This window comes from Pan troglodytes, chromosome 19 (genome assembly GCF_028858775.2).
Source record: "Pan troglodytes isolate AG18354 chromosome 19, NHGRI_mPanTro3-v2.0_pri, whole genome shotgun sequence".
NCBI lineage: Eukaryota > Metazoa > Chordata > Mammalia > Primates > Hominidae > Pan > Pan troglodytes.
Window position 1 is genome coordinate 38,970,924 of NC_072417.2, and position 19,439 is coordinate 38,990,362.

Here is a 19,439-nt window from a genome sequence, read left to right on the forward strand (position 1 = left end):
TGTGTGTTGAGTGCATGCATTCAATCTGTGTATTCCTCCCTCATCAACCCAGAACATCCTGCAGCTGCCACTCTGAGGGTGGCCCCTTCCTTCCTCTGCCCTGAAGCTGTATCACAGAAATTTCTAGTCCTAGTGTGACTCTGGCCCCATGCTGATGGGTTTCTGCAGACTGGAAGAGGCGGGGCTCGTGTCACGCAGCATCAGGGAGAGGAATTGCTTATATAACTGGGACAGCAGATTTAGCAGAGAGAGGAGGCAGAGGCTGGGAATGGGAGCAGTAAGCTGTCGGCAGGGGCAGCACACCCAGCAGGGGGAACACACCCGGGTGGCTGTCCCTCACAAGGTAGGCTGTGGGGCTCTGGCAGCCTACTGAGGGGAGGAGAGGGAGACATGGGCTTGAGGCCTGGGAAGTTCCTGGTTAGGAGCATGGAAGTGATTACCCAATGTGGGGGTGGGGCAGGGAGGCTGTACTATGAAAGCATCACAGCCCAATACTGAGGTGCAGGCTGTACTCTTAATGCGTCATGGTGAAAATGTCCAACAATTATTTTCCTAGAGGATTTGAATTGTGCCCAGGAAATCTGGGGCTTAGCACAAAGCAAGAGTAATGGGAATTTTGCCTCATGCTCAAAAATGTACCTCTAGGGGTTGAGACTTAAGGGGAGGGAGTGCCTAGTAAGATGGGTGGAACCTGCTATGCCTCAGGAGCAGAAAGTTTAGAGTGGCTCCCTTGGTTCTCAGCAGGGTGGCAACATCTGGGGCCCCTGGGCCCGAGGCTGGAAGAGCCTCTGGACAGGTTTGGGAACCATCAGGTCAGATCTGGAAGAACTCTGGGAACTACGGGGGCACCACTATCCGCACCAGGAGTCCCTAAAGCCAGCCCCAGTACTGGTAGAGAAACCTCTGCCAGAGTGGCCAGTGCCTCAGTTCATCAACCTCTTTCTACCAGAGTTTCCCATTAGGCCCATTAGGGGGCAGCAGCAGCTGAAGGTAAGTCAGTGGAATCCCTGAGTGGGGTCTCAGTCTTTGGGAGAAGTTAGAAATGACCAGTCTCAACTGGCCTGTTCTCCATTCCTCTGTACAGATTTTAGGCCTTGTGGCTAAAGGCTCCTTTGGAACTGTCCTCAAGGTGCTAGATTGCACCCAGAAAGCTGTATTTGCAGTGAAGGTAGGGGCGTAGATACCACATTAGTCTCTGTTTCCAATCTTGATTCCAGAGAGGTTGGGAGGAATAAACAATTCAATAGCACTATCTATGAGTCATCACTACTCTCCTTTTATAGGTGGTGCCCAAGGTAAAGGTCCTACAGAGGGATACCGTGAGGCAGTGCAAAGAGGAGGTTAGCATCCAGGTATGCACAGAGTCCTGGAAAGGATTGTGGGAAGAGCTAGGCCACAGGTAGGGAAAGTACCTTTCTTGCCCACCTTCTTTTCCTGGTTCTGCCTCATCCATCTGCTTCAGCCTAGTTTAACACTAAAGTAGATCCTGGGAAAAGTATCAGCTCTCAACACAGTTTTCCCATGTCCTACCAGGGAAATCTCTGAAGCATGTCCCAGTGTATTCCTTAGTATTTGCTGGTTCTAGGATTACCAGATAGTCAGTTCCAAATATTGAGTTCCTCTGAACTGAGAGGTGAGGCAGCAGTTCCCCCTCTGCACATCTGGGTAAAACCTGATTTCTCAGCTGCCTTTATTCTCAATGACCCTGTTCCTCCCTAACTTCCTGTTTTCTTTGTTCCTAGCGACAGATCAACCATCCCTTTGTACACAGCTTGGGGGACAGCTGGCAGGGAAAACGGCACCTTTTCATTAGTGAGTGACTGGACTCTCTCCTCATCCCCCAGGGTCTTTGTACCATGTTCCCCACCTGAGATTACCTCTTTGGCTTGTTCTGCCTTTGCTCTGTCCCCCTTCTCATGGCACCTCTCTGTCCCAAAGGGAGGGGAACAGCAAGTGGTATCAGTTTGGGCAGGAGGCCTACAATGCCTTGAGCCCAGGCATTGCAGCTCCCAAACATTGCCTAGACTTCTGGCAATGTATGTAGCTCCACACTGGCTTTGCAGTGTGTAGCTACTGCAGCACAGATCTGTACTCCCTTTGGTCGGCTGTTGGCTGCTTTCCTGAGGCTTCCATCCGTCTCTTTGCTGCCGAGTTGGTGCTGGTACTGTGTAAGTGAAACAGTGGTAAAGGAAATGGGGAGGGAAGATTTAAGTTCGGAAGAAGGAGAGTAAAAAATTAATATTAATAATGGAGGTTAAAGAATAGGATAGGGATGGGATGAGGGCTACTAGGGAAACTGGAAAGGACAGAAAAGCTGCAGCATACCCCATACTTGTTATCCACAGGTTATCTCCATGACTTGGGCATCATGCATCGAGATGTGAAGGTAGAGTTAAGTGCTTTTTTCCCTTTGTCTGAGAAAGAGTCTCAATAAAAAGTCCCAACAAGTCCAAGAAGTTAGGGAGCTGAGAACTGTAGACATTGGGGCCCCCATGGGTGCCAAGGATTTGGGGAAGGGCTTTCTGAGTATAGATTTGAGTGCTGAGTAGGGCATCACCTTCAGCTGGGGTGTATACATGATGAAAGAGAGTTGAAAGGAAGAGGAAGAATTACTTCTCACCTGTGATCTTTCAGATGGAGAATATTCTTCTAGATGAACGAGGTAAGTCTTTTTCCTTCCTTAGCCCCAGGATGAGAGGTACTTTGGTTTGGGAATAAATCATGGCTGATGATGGGTGGAACGGTGGTGCAGTTGCCTTACCTTCTTTCATAGGCCATCTGAAACTGACAGACTTTGGTCTGTCCCGCCACGTGCCCCAGGGAGCTCGAGCCTACACTATCTGTGGCACTCTTCAGTACATGGGTGAGAGAGGTTAAAGCTGATGGGTAAGCATTGGGCAGGAGGATAGCTAAAGGATGTCTGTGACGAGTATCTTTGAAATCTGTAGCCCCAGAGGTCCTAAGTGGAGGACCTTACAACCATGCTGCTGATTGGTGGTCCCTGGGTGTCTTGCTTTTCTCTCTGGCGACTGGAAAGGTGAGAGAATAGTAGTAGTTTTGGGCAGAGAAGAGCTTTGCCTTGTGGTGGGAAGAAGGAAGACCTTAGGAAATCTTGCCGTATTCCTACTAAGGAATGAACCCCTACCCCTACCTCCACTCCCTACCTCTTAACTCAGTTTCCAGTGGCTGCAGAGAGAGATCATGTGGCCATGTTGGCAAGTGTGACCCACAGTGACTCTGAGATCCCAGCTTCTCTTAACCAGGGCCTCTCACTCCTGCTCCATGAGGTAAGGATGAGCACTGCTTTCCTTCTTGGCTACCAAACCATTAATGCTCTCCTGCCTTCATTAAAGTGATTTTTCCCCATTCCTCTCATCAATTTTTTTGAGGGGGCTCCAACTTAACTACCTAACTACTTGCCATCTAAGCTGTACTGAGTCACATTCCTAAGTTCCTGTTCCCCCAAATCTCCTCCCCATCTAGAACAGAGAGGTCCCTTCTGAGAGAGTGGAACACTGTACACTCATCTGAAAACTCACAAGCACAGCTCCTTATTCCCACCTTTGCCCCAAATTAGCCTCTATTTCTCCCTCTTTTACAAATCATCTACTCTTCAGGGTTCTTATTCCTACCCTCCACAGCTCCATGAACTTCTTTCTTCTTTTCCATCCTTTCTGTTCAGGCCTGTCCTGTCCTAGTCACTCATCCTTCATGCTCTATTTTCCTTCAGCTCTTATGCCAGAACCCCCTCCATCGTCTACGTTATCTGCATCACTTCCAGGTCCACCCTTTCTTTCGGGGTGTGGCCTTCGATCCAGAGCTCCTACAGAAGCAGCCAGTGAACTTTGTCACGGAGACACAAGCTACCCAGTCCAGTTCAGCGGAGCCCATGCCCTTTGACGACTTTGACTGTGATCTGGAGTCCTTCTTGCTCTACCCTATCCCTGCTTGAGCCTCTCTACTGTAAATTGGGGCCCGGCTGGGAGCCTGAAGATCTCCATCCCTGCCTACTCAGTATGACCACCTTGATAATCCAGTTTGTTTTTATTTTGTAGCCTCTTACCGTTCTGTTCTCCTAGGCTTTAGACCAGAGTTCCAACCTGGACATTCTGCTACTGGCAGCCACAGCTGGCCCTATTCCTTCCCCATCGTACAACCTACCTCTCAATTCAACATGTCAGATCAGGGTGGTGACCTTTTCCTTTTCTTTACTTCTCCAGTGCTCTTTACCCTCAGGCTGTCAGCCAGAGCTGCTTCTGCTTGTTTCTCTGCCATGTTTCCTTTCTTGAGCAATAATAATACTTCATGGGCTCCCAGGGTGCTATTGATGTGTTTAATAGGCTTGTCAGAAGCAATATGATTTTTTTTTTTTTTTTTTTGAGACAGAGTCTCACTCTGTTGCCCAGGCTGGAGTGCAATGGTGCGATCTCAGCTCACTGCAACCTCCGTCTCCTGGGTTGAAGTGATTTTCATGCCTCAGCCTCCCGAGTAGCTGGGATTACAAATGCACACCATTATGCCCAGCTAATTTTTGTATTTTTTAGTAGAGACAGGGTTTCACCATGTTGGCCAGGCTGATCTCAAACTCCTGACCTCAAGTGATCGGCCTGCCTTGGCCTCCCAAAGTGCTGGAATTACGGGTAGGTGTGAGCCACTGCACCAGACCCTTTTTTTTTTTTTTTTTTTTTGAGATAGGGTCTCACTCTCGTCACCCAGGTTGGAGTGCAGTGGCACGATCTCAGCTCACTGCAACCTTCACAGGCATGAGCCTCCACACCCAGCCTGTGAATTTTTCAAAAGTCTCAAAAGCTGGCATTTCAACCCCTAAATAATGCAGCTAAAAAATATAGTCTGGGAGCTTGAGGCCAGTCTGCAATAAATCTAATTTTTAAAAATTGAAAAGTGAATAAAATAATCTAGTGAGGAAGAAAATAGAAACTGAAACATGGGTGGGTTAAATGTCTTCTCTAGGTCTATAATTGCAACAGTTATCCAAAATAAAACCTCTTTGAAAAGCATAGGATTTTTAAACTGATAATTTCTCCTAGTGAGCCCATGATTCAGTTTCTGATGGGCAAACCAAGAGATTAAGAGGCGGCCGGGCGCGGTGGCTCACGCCTGTAATCCTAGCACTTTGGGAGGCCGAGACGGGCGGATCACGAGGTCAGGAGATCGAGACCATCTTGGCTAACACGGTGAAACCCCGTTTCTACTAAAAATACAAAAAATTAGCCGGGCGTGTTGGCGGGCACCTGTAGTCCCAGCTACTTGGGAGGCTGAGGCAGGAGAATGGCATGAACCTGGGAGGCGGAGCTTGCAGTGAGCCGAGATCGCGCCACTGCACTCCAACCTGGGAGACACAGCGAGACTCCGTCTCAAAAAAAAAAAAAAAAAAAAAAGAGATTAAGAGGCATGCATCAACCTTAAGATTTAAGGTTATTTGGGAGGCCAAGGTGGGCAGATCAGTTGAGGTCAAGAGTTCGAGACCAGCGTGGCCAACATGGTGAAACCTTGTGTCTACTAAAAAATACAAAAATTAGCTGGGCGTGGTGTTGCACACCTGTAGTCCCAGCTACTCAGAAGGCTGAAGCAGGAGAACTGCTTGAACCCTGGAGGCCAAGGTTGCAGTGAGCCAAGATTGTGCCATTGAACCCCTGGGTGACAGAGGTAGACTCTGTCTCAAAAAAAAAAAAAAAAAAAAAGATTTAAGGTTAGAGACATATCTCAATAACCTTTTCCTTTAGTAAGGAAAATCATCTGGACCTTAAATTTGTATACAGTTTTGGCCTTTATGACTTCTTTTCATTTTTCTTAAACTAATTTCTCACAATTTTCATTTTTGTCCTGAGACTTGAAGGGAAAGTAAGTTTTAATCTAGACCATATTATTTAGTTACATCTAATCTCTCTAGACAAAAGACAGTCTGGAGAGTACTCTGTAGTTCTATTTATTAATTTTGTCTCTAGATTGAGCCAGATTTCCCCATGCATAGCTGGCATTTTATTGGCCTCTGCAGAATTGCTTTTTCTGGATTGGACTTTGGTAATCCATATGAAAATCTCTATGAAATTTAATTGCTCGCCAGGTGTGGTGGCTTACACTTGTAATCCCAGCACTTTGGGAGGCTGAGGTGGGCGGATCACCTGAGGTCAGGAGTTCGAGACCAGCCTGGCCAACATGGTGAAACCCCGTTTCTCCCCAAAAAATACAAAAATTAGCTGGTCATGAGGGTGCACGCTGTAGTCCCAGCTACTCAGGAGGCTGAGGGGGAAGAATTGCTTGAACCCAGGAGATGGAGGTTGCAATGAGTGAAGATCGTGCCACTGCATCCAGCCTGAGCAACAGAGTGAGATCTTGTCTCAGGAAAAAAATAAATTTAATTGCTGTGGATACTGTAAAGGGTGTTTATCGTAACAGTTCATAATGTTCTATTTAAGAATGCGTGGGAGAAATTTTCTCTGGACCCAGTTATGCTTTTCCTGAATTGCTGTTTGGTTTTTACCTTAAGGACACTAAATATTCAGCTGATTGTATTTTTCTGTTTGTACTGATACTAGACCATTTAGAGCCCAATTTGTGGTCTACCTTCAGCAAGTGTTTATGTATTTTGTATGCTAGTCATGTTCTTGGTTCTGTCTTCCTTTTCTACTTTTATTTTCCTTATTCTCATTTTTCTAAGTTTTAATCGTTTTATATTACTATAATATCTGCATCTTGTAAGCCTTTTTGTAATAAGGTTGGGATATAAATAAATAAGGCAATGTATCCTTTATCCTTTTATCTCATTTGTTTCTCTTTAGACACTTTTATTACTTTTTAAAAATTGTGATGACCAGAACTGCACACTGGATAAAAACTCTGAATACTAAAAATAGGAATTAATGGTTTCCAAAATAGTAGTTAAGAGCATTTGTTTGGAATTTAGGAGATCTGATGCCTGGATCCACCAATAACTATCTCATCGTCTTTTTTTTTTTTTTTTTTTGGTGGGGATGGAGTCTTGCTCTGTTGCCCAGGTTGGAGTGCAGTGGCGCAATCTCGGCTCACTGTAGCCTCTGCCTCCCAGGTTCCAGCAATTCTCCTGCCTCAGCCTCGTGGGTAGCTGGGATTACAGGTGCATGCTACCACGCCCGGCTAATTTTTGTATTTTGAGTAGAGATGGGGTTTCGCCATGTTGGCCAGGCTGGTGTGGAACTCCTGACCTCAGATGATCCACCCGCCTTTGCCTCCCAAAGTGCTGAGATTACAGGCGTGAGCCACCACGCCCAGGCTCTCATCTTCTTTAATAAGTCATTTTAACCTCTCTGGATCTTAGTTTCCTGGTGTATAAAATGAGGGTAAAATAACCACTGGTTCTTAATTGTGGGGTATGGGTTCAGATTTCTGTGATGCTGAAATTTATTTATTTATATAAATAAATAAGGCAATTTACTCATATCCTTTCTTTTCTTTCCCCTTCCCCTTTCCTTTTCTTTAAGAGATGGCATTTCGCCATGTAGCCCAGGCTGGTCTGAACTCCTGGGCTCTAGTGATCCACCTGCTTTGGCCTCTCAGAGTACTAGGATTATAGGTGTGAGCCACTGTTCCTGGCCTGTGATGCTTTTTCTTTCTTTTTTTTTTGAGACCGAGTTTTGCTCTTGTCACCCAGACTGGAGTACAATTTGTCACCCAGACTGGAGTACAATGGTACGATCTCAGCTCACTGTAACCTCCACCTCCTGGGTTCAAATGATTCTCCTGTTTCAGCCTCCCAAGTAGCTGGGATTACAGGCGCCCGCCACCACGCCCAGCTAATTTTTGTATTTTTAGTAGACACAGGGTGTCACCATGTTGACCAGGCCGGTCTCAAACTCCTGACCTCAGGTAATTCACTCGTCTTGGCCTTCCAAAGTGCTGGGATTACAGGCGTGAGCCACTGCTCCCAGCCCTGTGATGCTTTTTCAAAGTGCAGATGCAGAGGATTTTATAATACCGTGTTAATTGATATTCAGGTCACCCAACATTATATGGCTTTTGTGGTCACAGCAGCACAGTGGGCGAAGGTCCTTAAGAAATGGTTAACATAATGTCACTAGGGTTTAAGGTCCTTAAGAAATGGTTAACATAATGTCACTAGGGTTTAAGGTCCTTAAGAAATGGTTAACATAATGTCACTAGGGTCTCTCTCCTAGGTCATATTAGTTTAGAGACCATAATCACGTGAATGTAGTTGGAATTACTTCTTACCAAATGAGAACATTTTCAACATACTCTCTTCAGTAGTCTACTACAGCAGTGATTCTCAGGGTGCAGTGGAGGGGGTGACAGAAAAATCAAGGTTTTGGCTGGGCATGGTGGCTCACACCTGTAATCCCAGCACCTTGGGAGGCCGAGGTGGGAGGATCACTTCAGTCCAGGACTTCCAGGACAGCTTGAGCAACACAGTGAGACCTCGTCTGTATAAAAATATTAAAAAATCAGCCAGATGTGGTGGTCCTGTACCACCCAGCTACTCAGGAGGCTGAGGTGGGAGGATTGCTTGAGCTCAGAAGCTCCAGGTTATGATCATAACCTGAAGCTGTGATTTGGCCACTGCACTCCAGTCTGGGTGACTGAGAGAGAGAAAGAAAAGAAAAGAAGAGGGCCAGGTGCAGTGGCTCACCCTTGTAATCCCAGCACTTTGGGAGGCCGAGGTGGGTGGATCACGAGGTCAAGAGATTGAGACCACCCTGGCCAACATGGTGAAACCCCGTCTCTACTAAAAATACAAAAAATTAGCCAGGCATGGTGGTGGGCACCTGGAGTCCCGGCTACTTGGGAGGCTGAGGCAGGAGAATCACTTGAACCAGGGAGGCAGAGGTTGCAGTGAGCTGAGCTTGCGCCACCGCACTCCAGCCTGGCGACAGAGGGAGACTCCGTCTCAAAAAAAAAAAAAAAAGGCCACGCCTATAATCCCAGCACTTTGGGAGGCCAAGGCGGGTGGATCACGAGGTCAAGAGATCGAGACCATCCTGACCAACATGGAGAAACCCTGTCTTTACTAAAAATACAAAATTAGCTGGGCGTGATGGCTCATGCCTGTAATCCCAGCTATTCGGGAAGCTGAGGGAGCAGAACTGCTTGAACCCAGGAGGCGGAGGTTGCAGTGAGCCAAGATCATGCCATTGTACTCCAGCAGCCTGGGCAACAAGAGTGAAATTCCATCTCAAAAAAAAAAAAAAAGTTTCAGAAAGTATAATTTTTATAATTTGAAAAAGCATGGAACCTGGGAGGCAGAGGTTGCAGTGAGCTGAGATCGTGCCATTGCATTCCAGCCTGGGCAACAAGAGAGAAACTCTATCAGAACAACAAAAACAAAAAATTAAAACAACATGAGAAAGTATATAAAATAGAGCTCTCCCTCTCCCTCTCCCTCCTTTCCACAGTCTCCCTCTCATGCCGAACCCTCTCCCTCTCCCTCCTTTCCACGGTCTCCCTCTCATGCCGAACCCTCTCCCTCTCTTTCCATGGTCTCGCTCTCATGCCGAACCGAAGCTGGACTGTGCTGCTGCCATCTCGGCTCACTGCAACCTCCCTGCCTGATTCTCCTGACTCAGCCTGTCAAGTGCCTGCGATTGCAGGCGCGTGCCGCCACGCCTGACTGGTTTTCGTATTTTTTTGGTGGAGACGGGGTTTCGCTGTGTTGGCCGGGCTGGTCTCCAGCTCCTAACCGCGAGTGATCCGCCAGCCTCGGCCTCCCGAGGTGCCGGGATTGCAGACGGAGTCTCGTTAACTCAGTGCTCAATGGTGCCCAGGCTGGAGTGCAGTGGCGTGATCTCGGCTCGCTACAACCTCCACCTCCCAGCTGCCTGCCTTGGCCCCCCAAAGTGCCGAGATTGCAGCCTCTGCCCAGACGCCACCCCGTCTGGGAAATGAGGAGCGTCTCTGCCTGGCCGCCCATCGTCTGGGATGTGAGGAGCCCCTCTGCCTGGCTGCCCAGTCTGGAAGGTGAGGAGCGTCTCTGCCTGGCCGCCATCCCACCTAGGAAGTGAGGAGCACCTCTTCCCGGCCGCCATCCCATCTAGGAAGTGAGGAGCGTCTCTGCCCGGCCGCCCATCGTCTGAGATGTGGGGAGCGCCTCTGCCCCGCCGCCCCGTCTGGGATGTGAGGAGCGCCTCTGCCCGGCCACGACCCCGTCTGGGAGGTGAGGAGCATCTCTGCCCGGCCACCCTGTCTGGGATGTGAGGAGCGCCTCTGCCCGGCCACGACCCCGTCTGGGAGGTGAGGAGCATCTCTGCCCGGCCACCCTGTCTGAGAAGTGAGGAGCCCCTCCGCCCGGCTGCCACCCCGTCTGGGAAGTGAGGAGCGTCTCTGCCCAGCAGCCACCCCGTCCGGGAGGGAGGTGGGGGTCAGCCCCCGCCAGGCCAGCTGCCCCATCCGGGAGGGAGGTGGGGGGTCAGCCCCCCGCCCGGCCAGCCGCCCCGTCCAGGAGGGAAGTGGGGGGGTCAGCCCCCCGCCCGGCCAGCCGCCCCGTCCGGGAGGGAGGTGGGGGGGTCAGCCCCCCGCCCGGCGAGCTGCCCCGTCCGGGAGGGAGGTGGGGGGGTCAGCCCCCCGCCCGGCCAGCCGCCCCGTCCGGGTGGTGAGGGGCGCCTCTGCCCGGCCGCCCCTACTGGGAAGTGAGGAGCCCCTCTGCCCGGCCAGCCGCCCCGTCCGGGAGGGAGGTGGGGGAGTCAGCCCCCCGCCCGGCCAGCCGCCCCGTCCGGGAGGGAGGTGGGGGGGTCAGCCCCCTGCCCGGCCAGCCGCCCCGTCCGGGTGGTGAGGGGCGCCTCTGCCCGGCCGCCCCTGCTGGGAAGTGAGGAGCCCCTCTGCCCGGCCACCACCCCGTCTGGGAGGTGTACCCAACAGCTCATTGAGAACGGGCCATGATGACAACGGCGGTTTTGTGGAATAGAAAGGGGGGAAAGGTGGGGAAAAGATTGAGAAATCGGATGGTTGCTGTGTCTGTGTAGAGGGAGGTAGACATGGGAGACTTTTCATTTTGTTCTGTACTAAGAAAAATTCTTCTGCCTTGGGATCCTGTTGATCTATGACCTTACCCCCAACTCTGTACTCTCTGAAACATGTGCTGTGTCCACTCAGGGTTAAATGGATTAAGGGCGGTGCAAGATGTGCTTTGTTAAACAGATGCTTGAAGGCAGCATGCTCGTTAAGAGTCATCACCACTCCCTAATCTCAAGTACCCAGGGACACAAACACTCTGCCTAGGAAAACCAGAGACCTTTGTTCACTTGTTTATCTGCTGACCTTCCTTCCACTATTGTCCTATGACCCTGCCAAATCCCCCTCTGTGAGAAACACCCAAGAATGATCAATAAAAAATAAAATTAAATTAAATTAAAAAAAAAAAAGACAGGAACCCACACACACAAAAAAAGAAAGTATATAAAATAAAATATTGAAGTCCTTTCCCATAAAAAAAAAAAAAAAGAAAAAAAGAAAAAGCACGGACTCTTTCATCCAGTTCTGATGTGATTATCCCTGGAAGGCATTTTCTCCTCCTCTTCCCTCCACCTCCATTCAGAGTCACTGACTTATACCTTTTACATATTCACATGAAATTCACTTAATATATACACCTATATACTCACAAAAATTAAAAATTAAAATTAAAAGAATTCCTGGCCCGGCGCAGTGGCTCACGCCTGTAAATCCTAGCACTTTGGGAGGCCGAGGTGGGCGGATCACGAGGTCAGGAGATCAAGACCAGCCTGGCCAACATAGTGAAACCCTGTCTCTACTAAAAATACAAAAATTAGCCAGGTGTGGTGCACGTGCCTGTAGTCCCAGGGAGGTGGAGGTGGGAGAATCGCTTGAACACGGGAGGCGGAGGTTGCAGTGAGCCGAGACCACGCCATTGCACTCCAGCCGCCAGGGTGACAGTGAGAGTCTGTCTCAAAAAGAAAAAAAAAAAAATTCCCTTAGGCCCAGTGCGGTGGCTTATGCCTGTAATCCCAGCACTTTGGGAGGCCAAGGTGGGTGGATCACTTGAGGCCAAGAGTTTGAGACCACCCTGGCCAACATGGTGAAACCCTGTCTCTACTAAAAATATAAAAAGTAGCTGGGCATGGTGGTGTGTACCTGTAATCTCAGTACTCAGGAGGCTGAGGTGCAAGAATAGCTTGGGCCCGGGAGGCAGAGGTTGAAGCGAGCCGAGATTGTGCCACTGCACTCCAGCCTGGGTGACAGAGTGAGACTGTCTCAAAAAAAAAAAAAATTTTTTTTTTCATTTTTTTCAATATACAATCTGAAATGATCTTTTAAGTTTATATGCTCTGATTTGTTTTTTTTTTAATCTAAAAGAAATCAGGACCAGGTGCAATGGCTCATGCCTATAATCCCTACACTTTGGGAGGCTGAGGAGGATTACTTGAGCCCAGGAGGTCGAGGCTACAGTGACCTATAATCAGCTTTGGGCAGTGGCAGTATCATAGCCAATAAGGTTTATCTGAGGCACAATTATTACTGATTATTGCCAATTGAAACAGTGAGTTATGATCATGCCACTGCACTCCAGCTTGGGTGACAGAGACCTTGCTTCAAAAAAAGAAAGAGGTCAGGTGTGGTGGCCCACGCCTTTAATCCCAGCACTTCAGGAGGCCGAGGCACGTGGATTACTTGAGGTCAGGAGTTTGAGATCAGCCTGGCCAACGTGGTAAAACCCTGTTTCTACTAAAGAAATATAAAAATTAGCCAGGTGTGGTGGCACGTGCCTTTAATCCCAGCCTGGGTGACAAAGCGAGGCAAGACTCCGTCTCAAAAAAAAGAAATCCGATAGACTTCACTTGTAATAATGGATATTTAATTCTGTATTTCATGTTATCTTTTGTAAGAATTTAAGATTAGTCAACACCAATCCTATACTCCTCTAGAAAGGTATCTTTGTAGCTCTACTCATTATTTCTTATCTCTAACCTAAGTTACTTTTACATATTAATCTGTTCATTTGTTCACTTGCTCATTGATGTAATAAATTAGTAATCTCAATTTATTGGTTACTTGTTTGATAGAGTCTTCAATGTAGAAATGTTGTCAAAGCTTTTTTAAAAAAATTTAAATAGGCCAGGTGCAGTGGCTCACGTCTGTAATCATAGCACTTTCAGAGGCCGAGGCGGGCAGGCAGCTTGAGCTCAGGAGTTGGAGACCAGCTTGGGCAACATGGTGAAACCCTGTCTCTACCAAAAACACAAAAAGTCAGCTGGGCATGGTGGCATGCACCTATGGTCTCAGCTACTCAAGAGACTGAGGTGGGAGGATCGCTTAAGCCTGGGAGGCAGAGGTTTCAGTGAGCCAAGATCAGCCAAACCACTGTGCCTGGCCCACATAAGTAATTTTTAATTTGCTAGTATCCACATTCAAAAAGTAAAAAGAGGGGCCAGGTAGAGTGGCTCATGTCTGTAATCCCAGCACTTTGGGAGGCTGAGGCGGGTGGATCTCCTGAGCTCAGGAGTTCAAGACTAGCCTGGCTAACATGGTGAAACCTGTCTCTATTAAAAATACAAAAATTAGCCAGGCGTGGTGGCACATGCCTGTAATCCCAGCTCCTTGGGAGGCTGAGGCAGAAGGATCGCTTGAGCCTAGGAGGTGGAGGTTGCAGGGAGGTGAGATCGTGCCACTGCACTCCAGCCTGGGCAACAGCGCCAGACCATGTTTCAAAAAAAAAAAAAAAATTAGATTAAAAAAAAAAGTTTAAAAAGGCTGGGTGGGGTCGTTCATGACTGTACTCCCAACACTTTGGGAGGCTGAGATGGGAGGATCGCTTGAGCCTAGGAATTCAATACCAGCCTGGGCAATATGGCAAGAGACTGTCTTTATAAAAAATTAGCCAGGCGTGGTGGCACATGCCGGTAGTCCCAGCTACTCAGGAGGCTGAGGCAGGAGGATTGCTTGAACCTAGGAGTTCAAGGCTGCAGTGAGCCATGATTGCACCACTGCACTCCTGCCTGGGTGATAAAGCAAGACCCTGTCTCAAAAAAAAAATTAATTTTAATGTATTTTATTTAACCCAATATTCCTAAAATATTTCAATATGTAAACAGTATTTAAAAGATATATATATATATATATAATTTTTTTTTTTTTTTTTTTGAGACAGGGTCTTGCTTTGTCGCCCAGGCTAGAGTGCAGTGGGATGATCATAGCTCACAGCAGCCTTGAACTAGGTTCAAGCGATCCTCCCAAGCTGGGATTATAGGTGTGTGCCCCCACCCCTGCCACCCCTGGCTTAACTTGTTTTTTTTTTTTGAGACGGAGTCTAGCTCTGTCACCCAGGCTGGAGTGTAGTGGTGCCATCTCAGCTCACTGCAACCTCCGCCTCCCAGGTTCAAGAGATTCTTCCTGCCTCAGCCTCCCAAGTAGCTGGGATTACAGGCGTGTGCCACCACACCTGGCTAATTTTTGTATTTTTAGTAGAAACGGGGTTTCGCCATGTTGGGCAGGCTGGTCTCGAACTCCTGACCTCAGGTGATCCGCTTGCCTCGGCCTCCCAAAGTGCGGGATTATAGGCGTGAGCCACCGTGCCCGGCCTAAATTTTTTTTTTGTAGACATAGGTCTCACTATATTGCCGAGGCAGGTCTCGAACTCCTGGGCTTAAAGGATCCTCCTGCCTCTGTCTCCTCCGTGCTGGGATTACAGGCATGAGCCACCGCACCTGGCGATATTTTGCATTCTTTTTTTCATACGACGTGTTTGAAATCCAGTTTGTACAGTGTTTTACATTTATAGCACATTCCCACTGGGACTAGTCACATCTGAAGTGCTCAAAAGCCACTATGGCTAGGGCTAACGTACTGGACAACACAGTGCTAGAGGAGCCCGTCCCTGAGGACGCTGCAGTTTATAACATCATAGTTCCTCCTCTTTGGACTGCTGCTTTCCCCCAATGTATTAAGACTTGCAGAGTGTAAACAGGGCGCCGTGAGTGTGCAAAGCACACACACCTTCGCAAACGGCTCACTCTGAATACTGACCTTTCGGCTGTCCTACCTTCAACAGGTTTCCCGTGCATAGGAGATCCAAGACAGCAGAAGGCAGGAGCTGGCGGGACAGGGAGGAAGAGCGGCTCTGCCGTTTACTATCTGTGTGACGCTGAGCAAATTACACACGGTCTCTCTGACTCAGCTCCTTCCTGTCACAAATGGGGATATTTATAGTATTTCTCACTACGTAGGTCCTTATGCGCATTAAATGAGCTACTACACGGCATTCGGCATAGCGCCAGGCACACACTCAATGTTCAATACGTGTAGGCGGTTAGCCCAGTAAACTGGTAGCCGGCCTGAGTAAGTCCCAGGAAAAGCCCAGAAACTCTGGAGACATTACAGCCCAGGTCGAGAACCACGGCCCGGGCCGTCCCGGACGCGGGCCCACCAAGCCTAGGGAAGCCGCTCGGCACCGCTTCGGCTTCTAGAGTCCCTGGCCGGCTCTTTCCCGTCAAGGCTGCGGCTGGAGAGGACTGAGGGAGACCTAGGGAGAGGATTCCTCTTCTCCATCCACGGAGACAACTTGGATATGAACACCATGGATGTGAGGAGGTCCGCTGGAAGCAGGAGGGATGGACTCCTGGACTCTCCAGCTACCTGCGTGGTCCTCCCCGGTGTGAGGACACAAGACCGGTCCTGGGCCGGGCCCGCATCCAGCCCTACCGCCGGTGTCTGAGGTGAGGGCTCCGTCAGCGGAAAACGCTCGACAACGGAGGGGCAGGCAGGGCCGGGGGCGTGGTCAACGCGGGCCCCGCCCCGCGGGCTCTACCCCCGAGCGGACGCGCCCGCCTGAAGCAGCCAACCAGGAAGCGCAGAGCAGGTTCAAACACAGACGGCGGGTGAACATGGCGTCCTCGACTTGGTCTGAGACGTGATCGGCCTGCCTTCTGGTTGAAGATGTGGCGAGTGAAAAAACTGAGCCTCAGCCTGTCGCCTTCGCCCCAGAAGGTAAGCGGGAGATCTCTGGCGGAGAGAACTGGGCCGGGCTGCTGTCACGGGGGCACCGGCCGTGTCTACTGTCCTGGAAAGTTGGGTCGAGCCCGGGGTTGGGGGCTTGTGGAGTCTTTGTTCGCCTTGCTGCTCCTGCGCGACTAGGGTGCGAGCGTACTCTTCTAATCGCATTTTGGGCTTCTTAGGGAGGGAGGAGGGGCGGGCTGGCAGAACCCAGGCTTCCTCACACTCGCCCTCTTTCTTGGTTTCTTTCTCAGGGAAAACCAGCTATGAGAACTCCTCTCCGTGAACTTACCCTGCAGCCCGGTGCCCTCACCAACTCTGGAAAAAGGCCCCCCGCTTGCTCCTCGCTGACCCCATCACTGTGCAAGCTGGGGCTGCAGGTGAGATTCGCCTGGACAGCTTCTCGACTGGGCTGTTTGCCCAGGGTGAGAGCTCAGGGGAACAGAGGGCCAGGGCTACAATAATTAATAACGATAATGAAGTCTTCTACGTCAGTGACATCCATTTACAGCTATTCAGGCCAACAGAGAGGTGCCCTAGGGTGGTTAAAGGAAATCCAGTGAGAACTTAAATCTCTGTTTAGCTGTTAGTTTTTATTACCTCCTCCTCCTCCCTTCGACCTTTATCAAACTATTGAGAAATCCTACCACCCTGATTAGTGCTCTTCCTCCAACATGGGGTCACTTACGGAAAGGTCAGTCACCTGCAAGATTGAGGCAATATCCATTTACTCTAGGAGGTAGTCAGAACTCTCCTGGGATCAAGTTACACCACTGGAAGGTAGGGTACTTGAATCACCTTAGTTTAAACTAGCTCCTTGCAGAATTGCCCTCACTGATTTGTACTTTTGTTAAACGTTTTGAGAGACGTAGCCATGTAGAAACTGCATTTCAGTTGCTGTCAAAACTTGTCAAGGAAGCAGCTTGACTCCTGTATAAGATTCCTCCAAGAAAGGCTTTAGGACTAACTGCCTAGAAAAATTGTCTTCCTGAAGAAATTGCTATCCTTTTCTTTCTGATAATGAGAACTATGTAGTTTACCATATTTTCCCTCTTGCTCTGCCTTCTAGAAAGCTCAAGGCCAAACTGGATCATCACATACAGCTACTGTTATAGCTGTATAGGAAGTTTTGCTTCCTCTTTTTTGACCATGACTTTGTTATTTCATTAATCGTATCTATTCATTTTCATGCATATGAATTATTTTTGGAAGGAGATGGGATATCAATAAAATAGGTATGAGGAGGAAAGAAGAGTGTATAGACAGATGACATCCTGAGTAACAGAAGTATGATGCTAGCATAGCAGTCTTTCTTGAAAGAGTTGCAAAATACCTACTGTCCAATAGAACTTTCTGGGATGAGGGAAATATTTGATAATCTGTGCTGTCCAGCATGGTAACTACTAGTCACATGGTTATTGAGCACTTAAAACGTGGCTGAGGTGACTGAAGAATTGAATTTTTTTGTTTTTGAGACGGAGTCTTGCTCCATCACCCAGGCTGGAGTGCAGTGGCGCGATCTTGGCTCACTGCAATCTCCGCCTCCGGGGCTCAAGCGATTCTCCTGCTTCAGGCTCCTGAGTAACTGGGATTACAGGTGCACACCACCACGCCTGGCTAATTTTTTGTATTTTTAGTAGAGACAGGGTTTCACAATGTTGGCCAGGCTGGTCTCAAACTCCTGACCTCAAGTGGTCCGCCCGCCTCGGCCTCCCAAAGTGCTGGGATTACAGGTGTGAGCCACTGTACCTGGCCTGAATAATTGAATATTTAATTTAATTTAATTTAATTAATTTTTTTTTTTGAGATGGAGTTTTGCTCTTGTTGCCCAGGTTGGAGTCCAATGGCGCGATCTCGGCTCACCGCAACCTCTGCCTCCCGGGTTCAAGTGATTCTTCTGTCTCAGCCTCCGGCATGTGCCACCACACCCAGCTAATTTTTGTATTTTCAGTAAAGACGGGTTTCTCCATGTTGGTCAGGCTGGTCTCGAACTCCTGACCTCAGGTGATCTGCCCGCCTCCGCCTTCCAAAGTGCTGGGATTATAGGCGTGAGCCACTGTGCCCGGCCTGAATTTTTAATTTTAATTTCAATAGCTACATGTGGCTAGTGGCTATCATATTAGACAGTACAGCTTAAGGTGAAAAATAAATAAGTACTAGGTGGAAATTAGCTCTATAGAGCTTATAGAATTTATTATGATTATTAATTAATTAATTAATTTTGAGATGCAGTTTTGCTCTTGTTCCCTAGGCTGGAGTGCAATGGCACGATCTTGGCTCGTTGCAACCTCTGCCTCCTGGGTTCAAGCGATCCTCCTGCCTCAGCCTCCCTAGTAGCTGGGATTATAGGCACGTGCCACCATGCCTGGCTAATTTTTGTATTTTTAATAGAGACGGGGTTTCGCCATATTGGCCAGGCTTGTCTCGAATTCCCGACCTCAGGTGATCCGCCCACCTCAGCCTCCCAAAGTGCTGGGATTACAGGTGTGAGCTACGGCGCCCAGCCTGAACTTATAGAATTTAACCATAATTATTTAATCACAATAGCAGAATACTAGATTGAAATCGAATTCTCCTTCCCTCTTAACTGCTGGGCTTACTACCTCCAGATGCAGTCAGCTACACAATGAAAAGGGTTTTTCCCCAATAAAATAGCTATTATTTTTGTTTTGTAAAAATTTTTTTTTTTTTTTGAGAGTCTCACTCTGTTGCCCAGGCTGGAGTGCAGTGGCACAATCTTGGCTCACTGCAACCTCTGCCTCCCGGATTCAAGCAATTTTCCTGCCTCACCCTCCCAAGTAGCTGGGATTACAGGTGTGTGCCACCACGCCTGGCAGATTTTTTTTTTGAGACGGAGTCTTGCTCTGTCACCCAGGCTGGAGTGCAGTGATGCCATCTAGGCTCACTGCAACCTCCGCCTCTCAGGTTCATGCAATTCTCTTGCCTCAGCCTCCTGAGTAGCTGGGATTACAGGCATGTGTCACTACGCCCAGGTAATTTTTGTATTTTTAGTAGAGACAGGGTTTCACCATGTTGGTCAGGCTGGTCTTGAACTCCTGACCTTGTGATCTGCCTGCCTCAGCCTCCCAAAGTGCTGGGATTACGGGCGTGAGCCACCGCGCCCGGCCTAATTTTTTTTTTTTTGAGACAGGATCTCACTCCTTCATCCAGGCTAGAGTGCAGTGGCGTGATCTCGGCTCACTGCAACCTCTGCTTCCCGGGTTCAAGCAATTCTCCTGCTTCAGCCTCCCCAGTAGCTGGGATTACAGGCGCGTGCCACCATGCCTGGCTAATTTTTTGTATTTTTAGTAGAGGCGGGGTTTCACCACATTGGCCAGGCTGGTCTCAAACTCTTGACCTCAAGTGATCCACCCTCCTTGGCCTCCCAAAGTGCTGGGATTACAGGCGTGGGCCACTGCACCTGGCCTGTTTTGTAAATTTTTGATTATTAATAGATATTAATTGTTTGAAGCATTTGAATATATAAA

At 48.8% G+C, this 19,439-nt stretch overlaps 2 protein-coding genes and 1 long non-coding RNA gene across 9 annotated transcripts in view; 2 read left to right on the forward strand and 1 right to left on the reverse strand.

Moving 5' to 3' along the window:
• RSKR (ribosomal protein S6 kinase related) lies at window positions 1-9,824 on the forward strand. 5 transcript variants are annotated; one of them, XM_016932177.3, is made up of 12 exons: window positions 1-343; window positions 742-990; window positions 1,085-1,168; window positions 1,284-1,352; window positions 1,743-1,812; window positions 2,064-2,168; window positions 2,346-2,386; window positions 2,635-2,662; window positions 2,774-2,863; window positions 2,949-3,037; window positions 3,177-3,287; window positions 9,514-9,697. In XM_016932177.3, the coding sequence occupies exons 1-12, from the start codon at window positions 149-151 to the stop codon at window positions 9,559-9,561; spliced, it is 1,179 nt and encodes a 392-aa protein (XP_016787666.1). In that variant the 5' UTR covers window positions 1-148; the 3' UTR covers window positions 9,562-9,697. The 5 variants fall into 5 exon arrangements, with proteins under 5 accessions (XP_016787666.1, XP_009430797.2, XP_009430798.2 ...); XM_009432522.5 differs by lacking the exon at window positions 9,514-9,697 and adding an exon at window positions 3,731-4,063; XM_009432523.5 differs by lacking the exon at window positions 9,514-9,697 and adding an exon at window positions 3,731-4,063 and having other exon boundaries at window positions 745-990.
• LOC129137542 (uncharacterized) lies at window positions 4,162-15,748 on the reverse strand. Its single transcript, XR_010152923.1, has 3 exons — window positions 15,595-15,748; window positions 14,986-15,143; window positions 4,162-4,321 (listed from the first exon to the last, which is right to left on the reverse strand). It is a non-coding gene; the product is annotated as an uncharacterized LOC129137542 (long non-coding RNA).
• Window positions 15,206-19,439, forward strand: part of SPAG5 (sperm associated antigen 5) — a 22,060-nt gene continuing 17,826 nt past the window's right edge. For 2 of the 3 annotated variants that reach the window (XM_016932174.4, XM_024350402.3), the window contains exons 1-2: window positions 15,206-15,945; window positions 16,206-16,331. In XM_016932174.4, coding sequence (XP_016787663.2) covers window positions 15,895-15,945; window positions 16,206-16,331 — 177 coding nt within the window. In that variant the 5' untranslated portion in view covers window positions 15,206-15,894. The remainder of the gene's footprint in view (window positions 15,946-16,205; window positions 16,332-19,439) is intronic. The other variant, XM_054670164.2, reaches the window with a different exon arrangement.

What these genes read in the sequence shown, in the direction of transcription:
- RSKR (XM_009432522.5), top strand. Translation starts at nt 149, where the DNA reads ATGCTGATGGGTTTCTGCAGACTGGAAGAGGCGGGGCTCGTGTCACGC. An exon ending in AAGCTGTATTTGCAGTGAAG is followed by an intron (nt 1,169 to 1,283) that starts GTAGGGGCGTAG and finishes CTCCTTTTATAG; the next exon opens with GTGGTGCCCAAGGTAAAGGT. An exon ending in TCATGCATCGAGATGTGAAG is followed by an intron (nt 2,387 to 2,634) that starts GTAGAGTTAAGT and finishes GTGATCTTTCAG; the next exon opens with ATGGAGAATATTCTTCTAGA.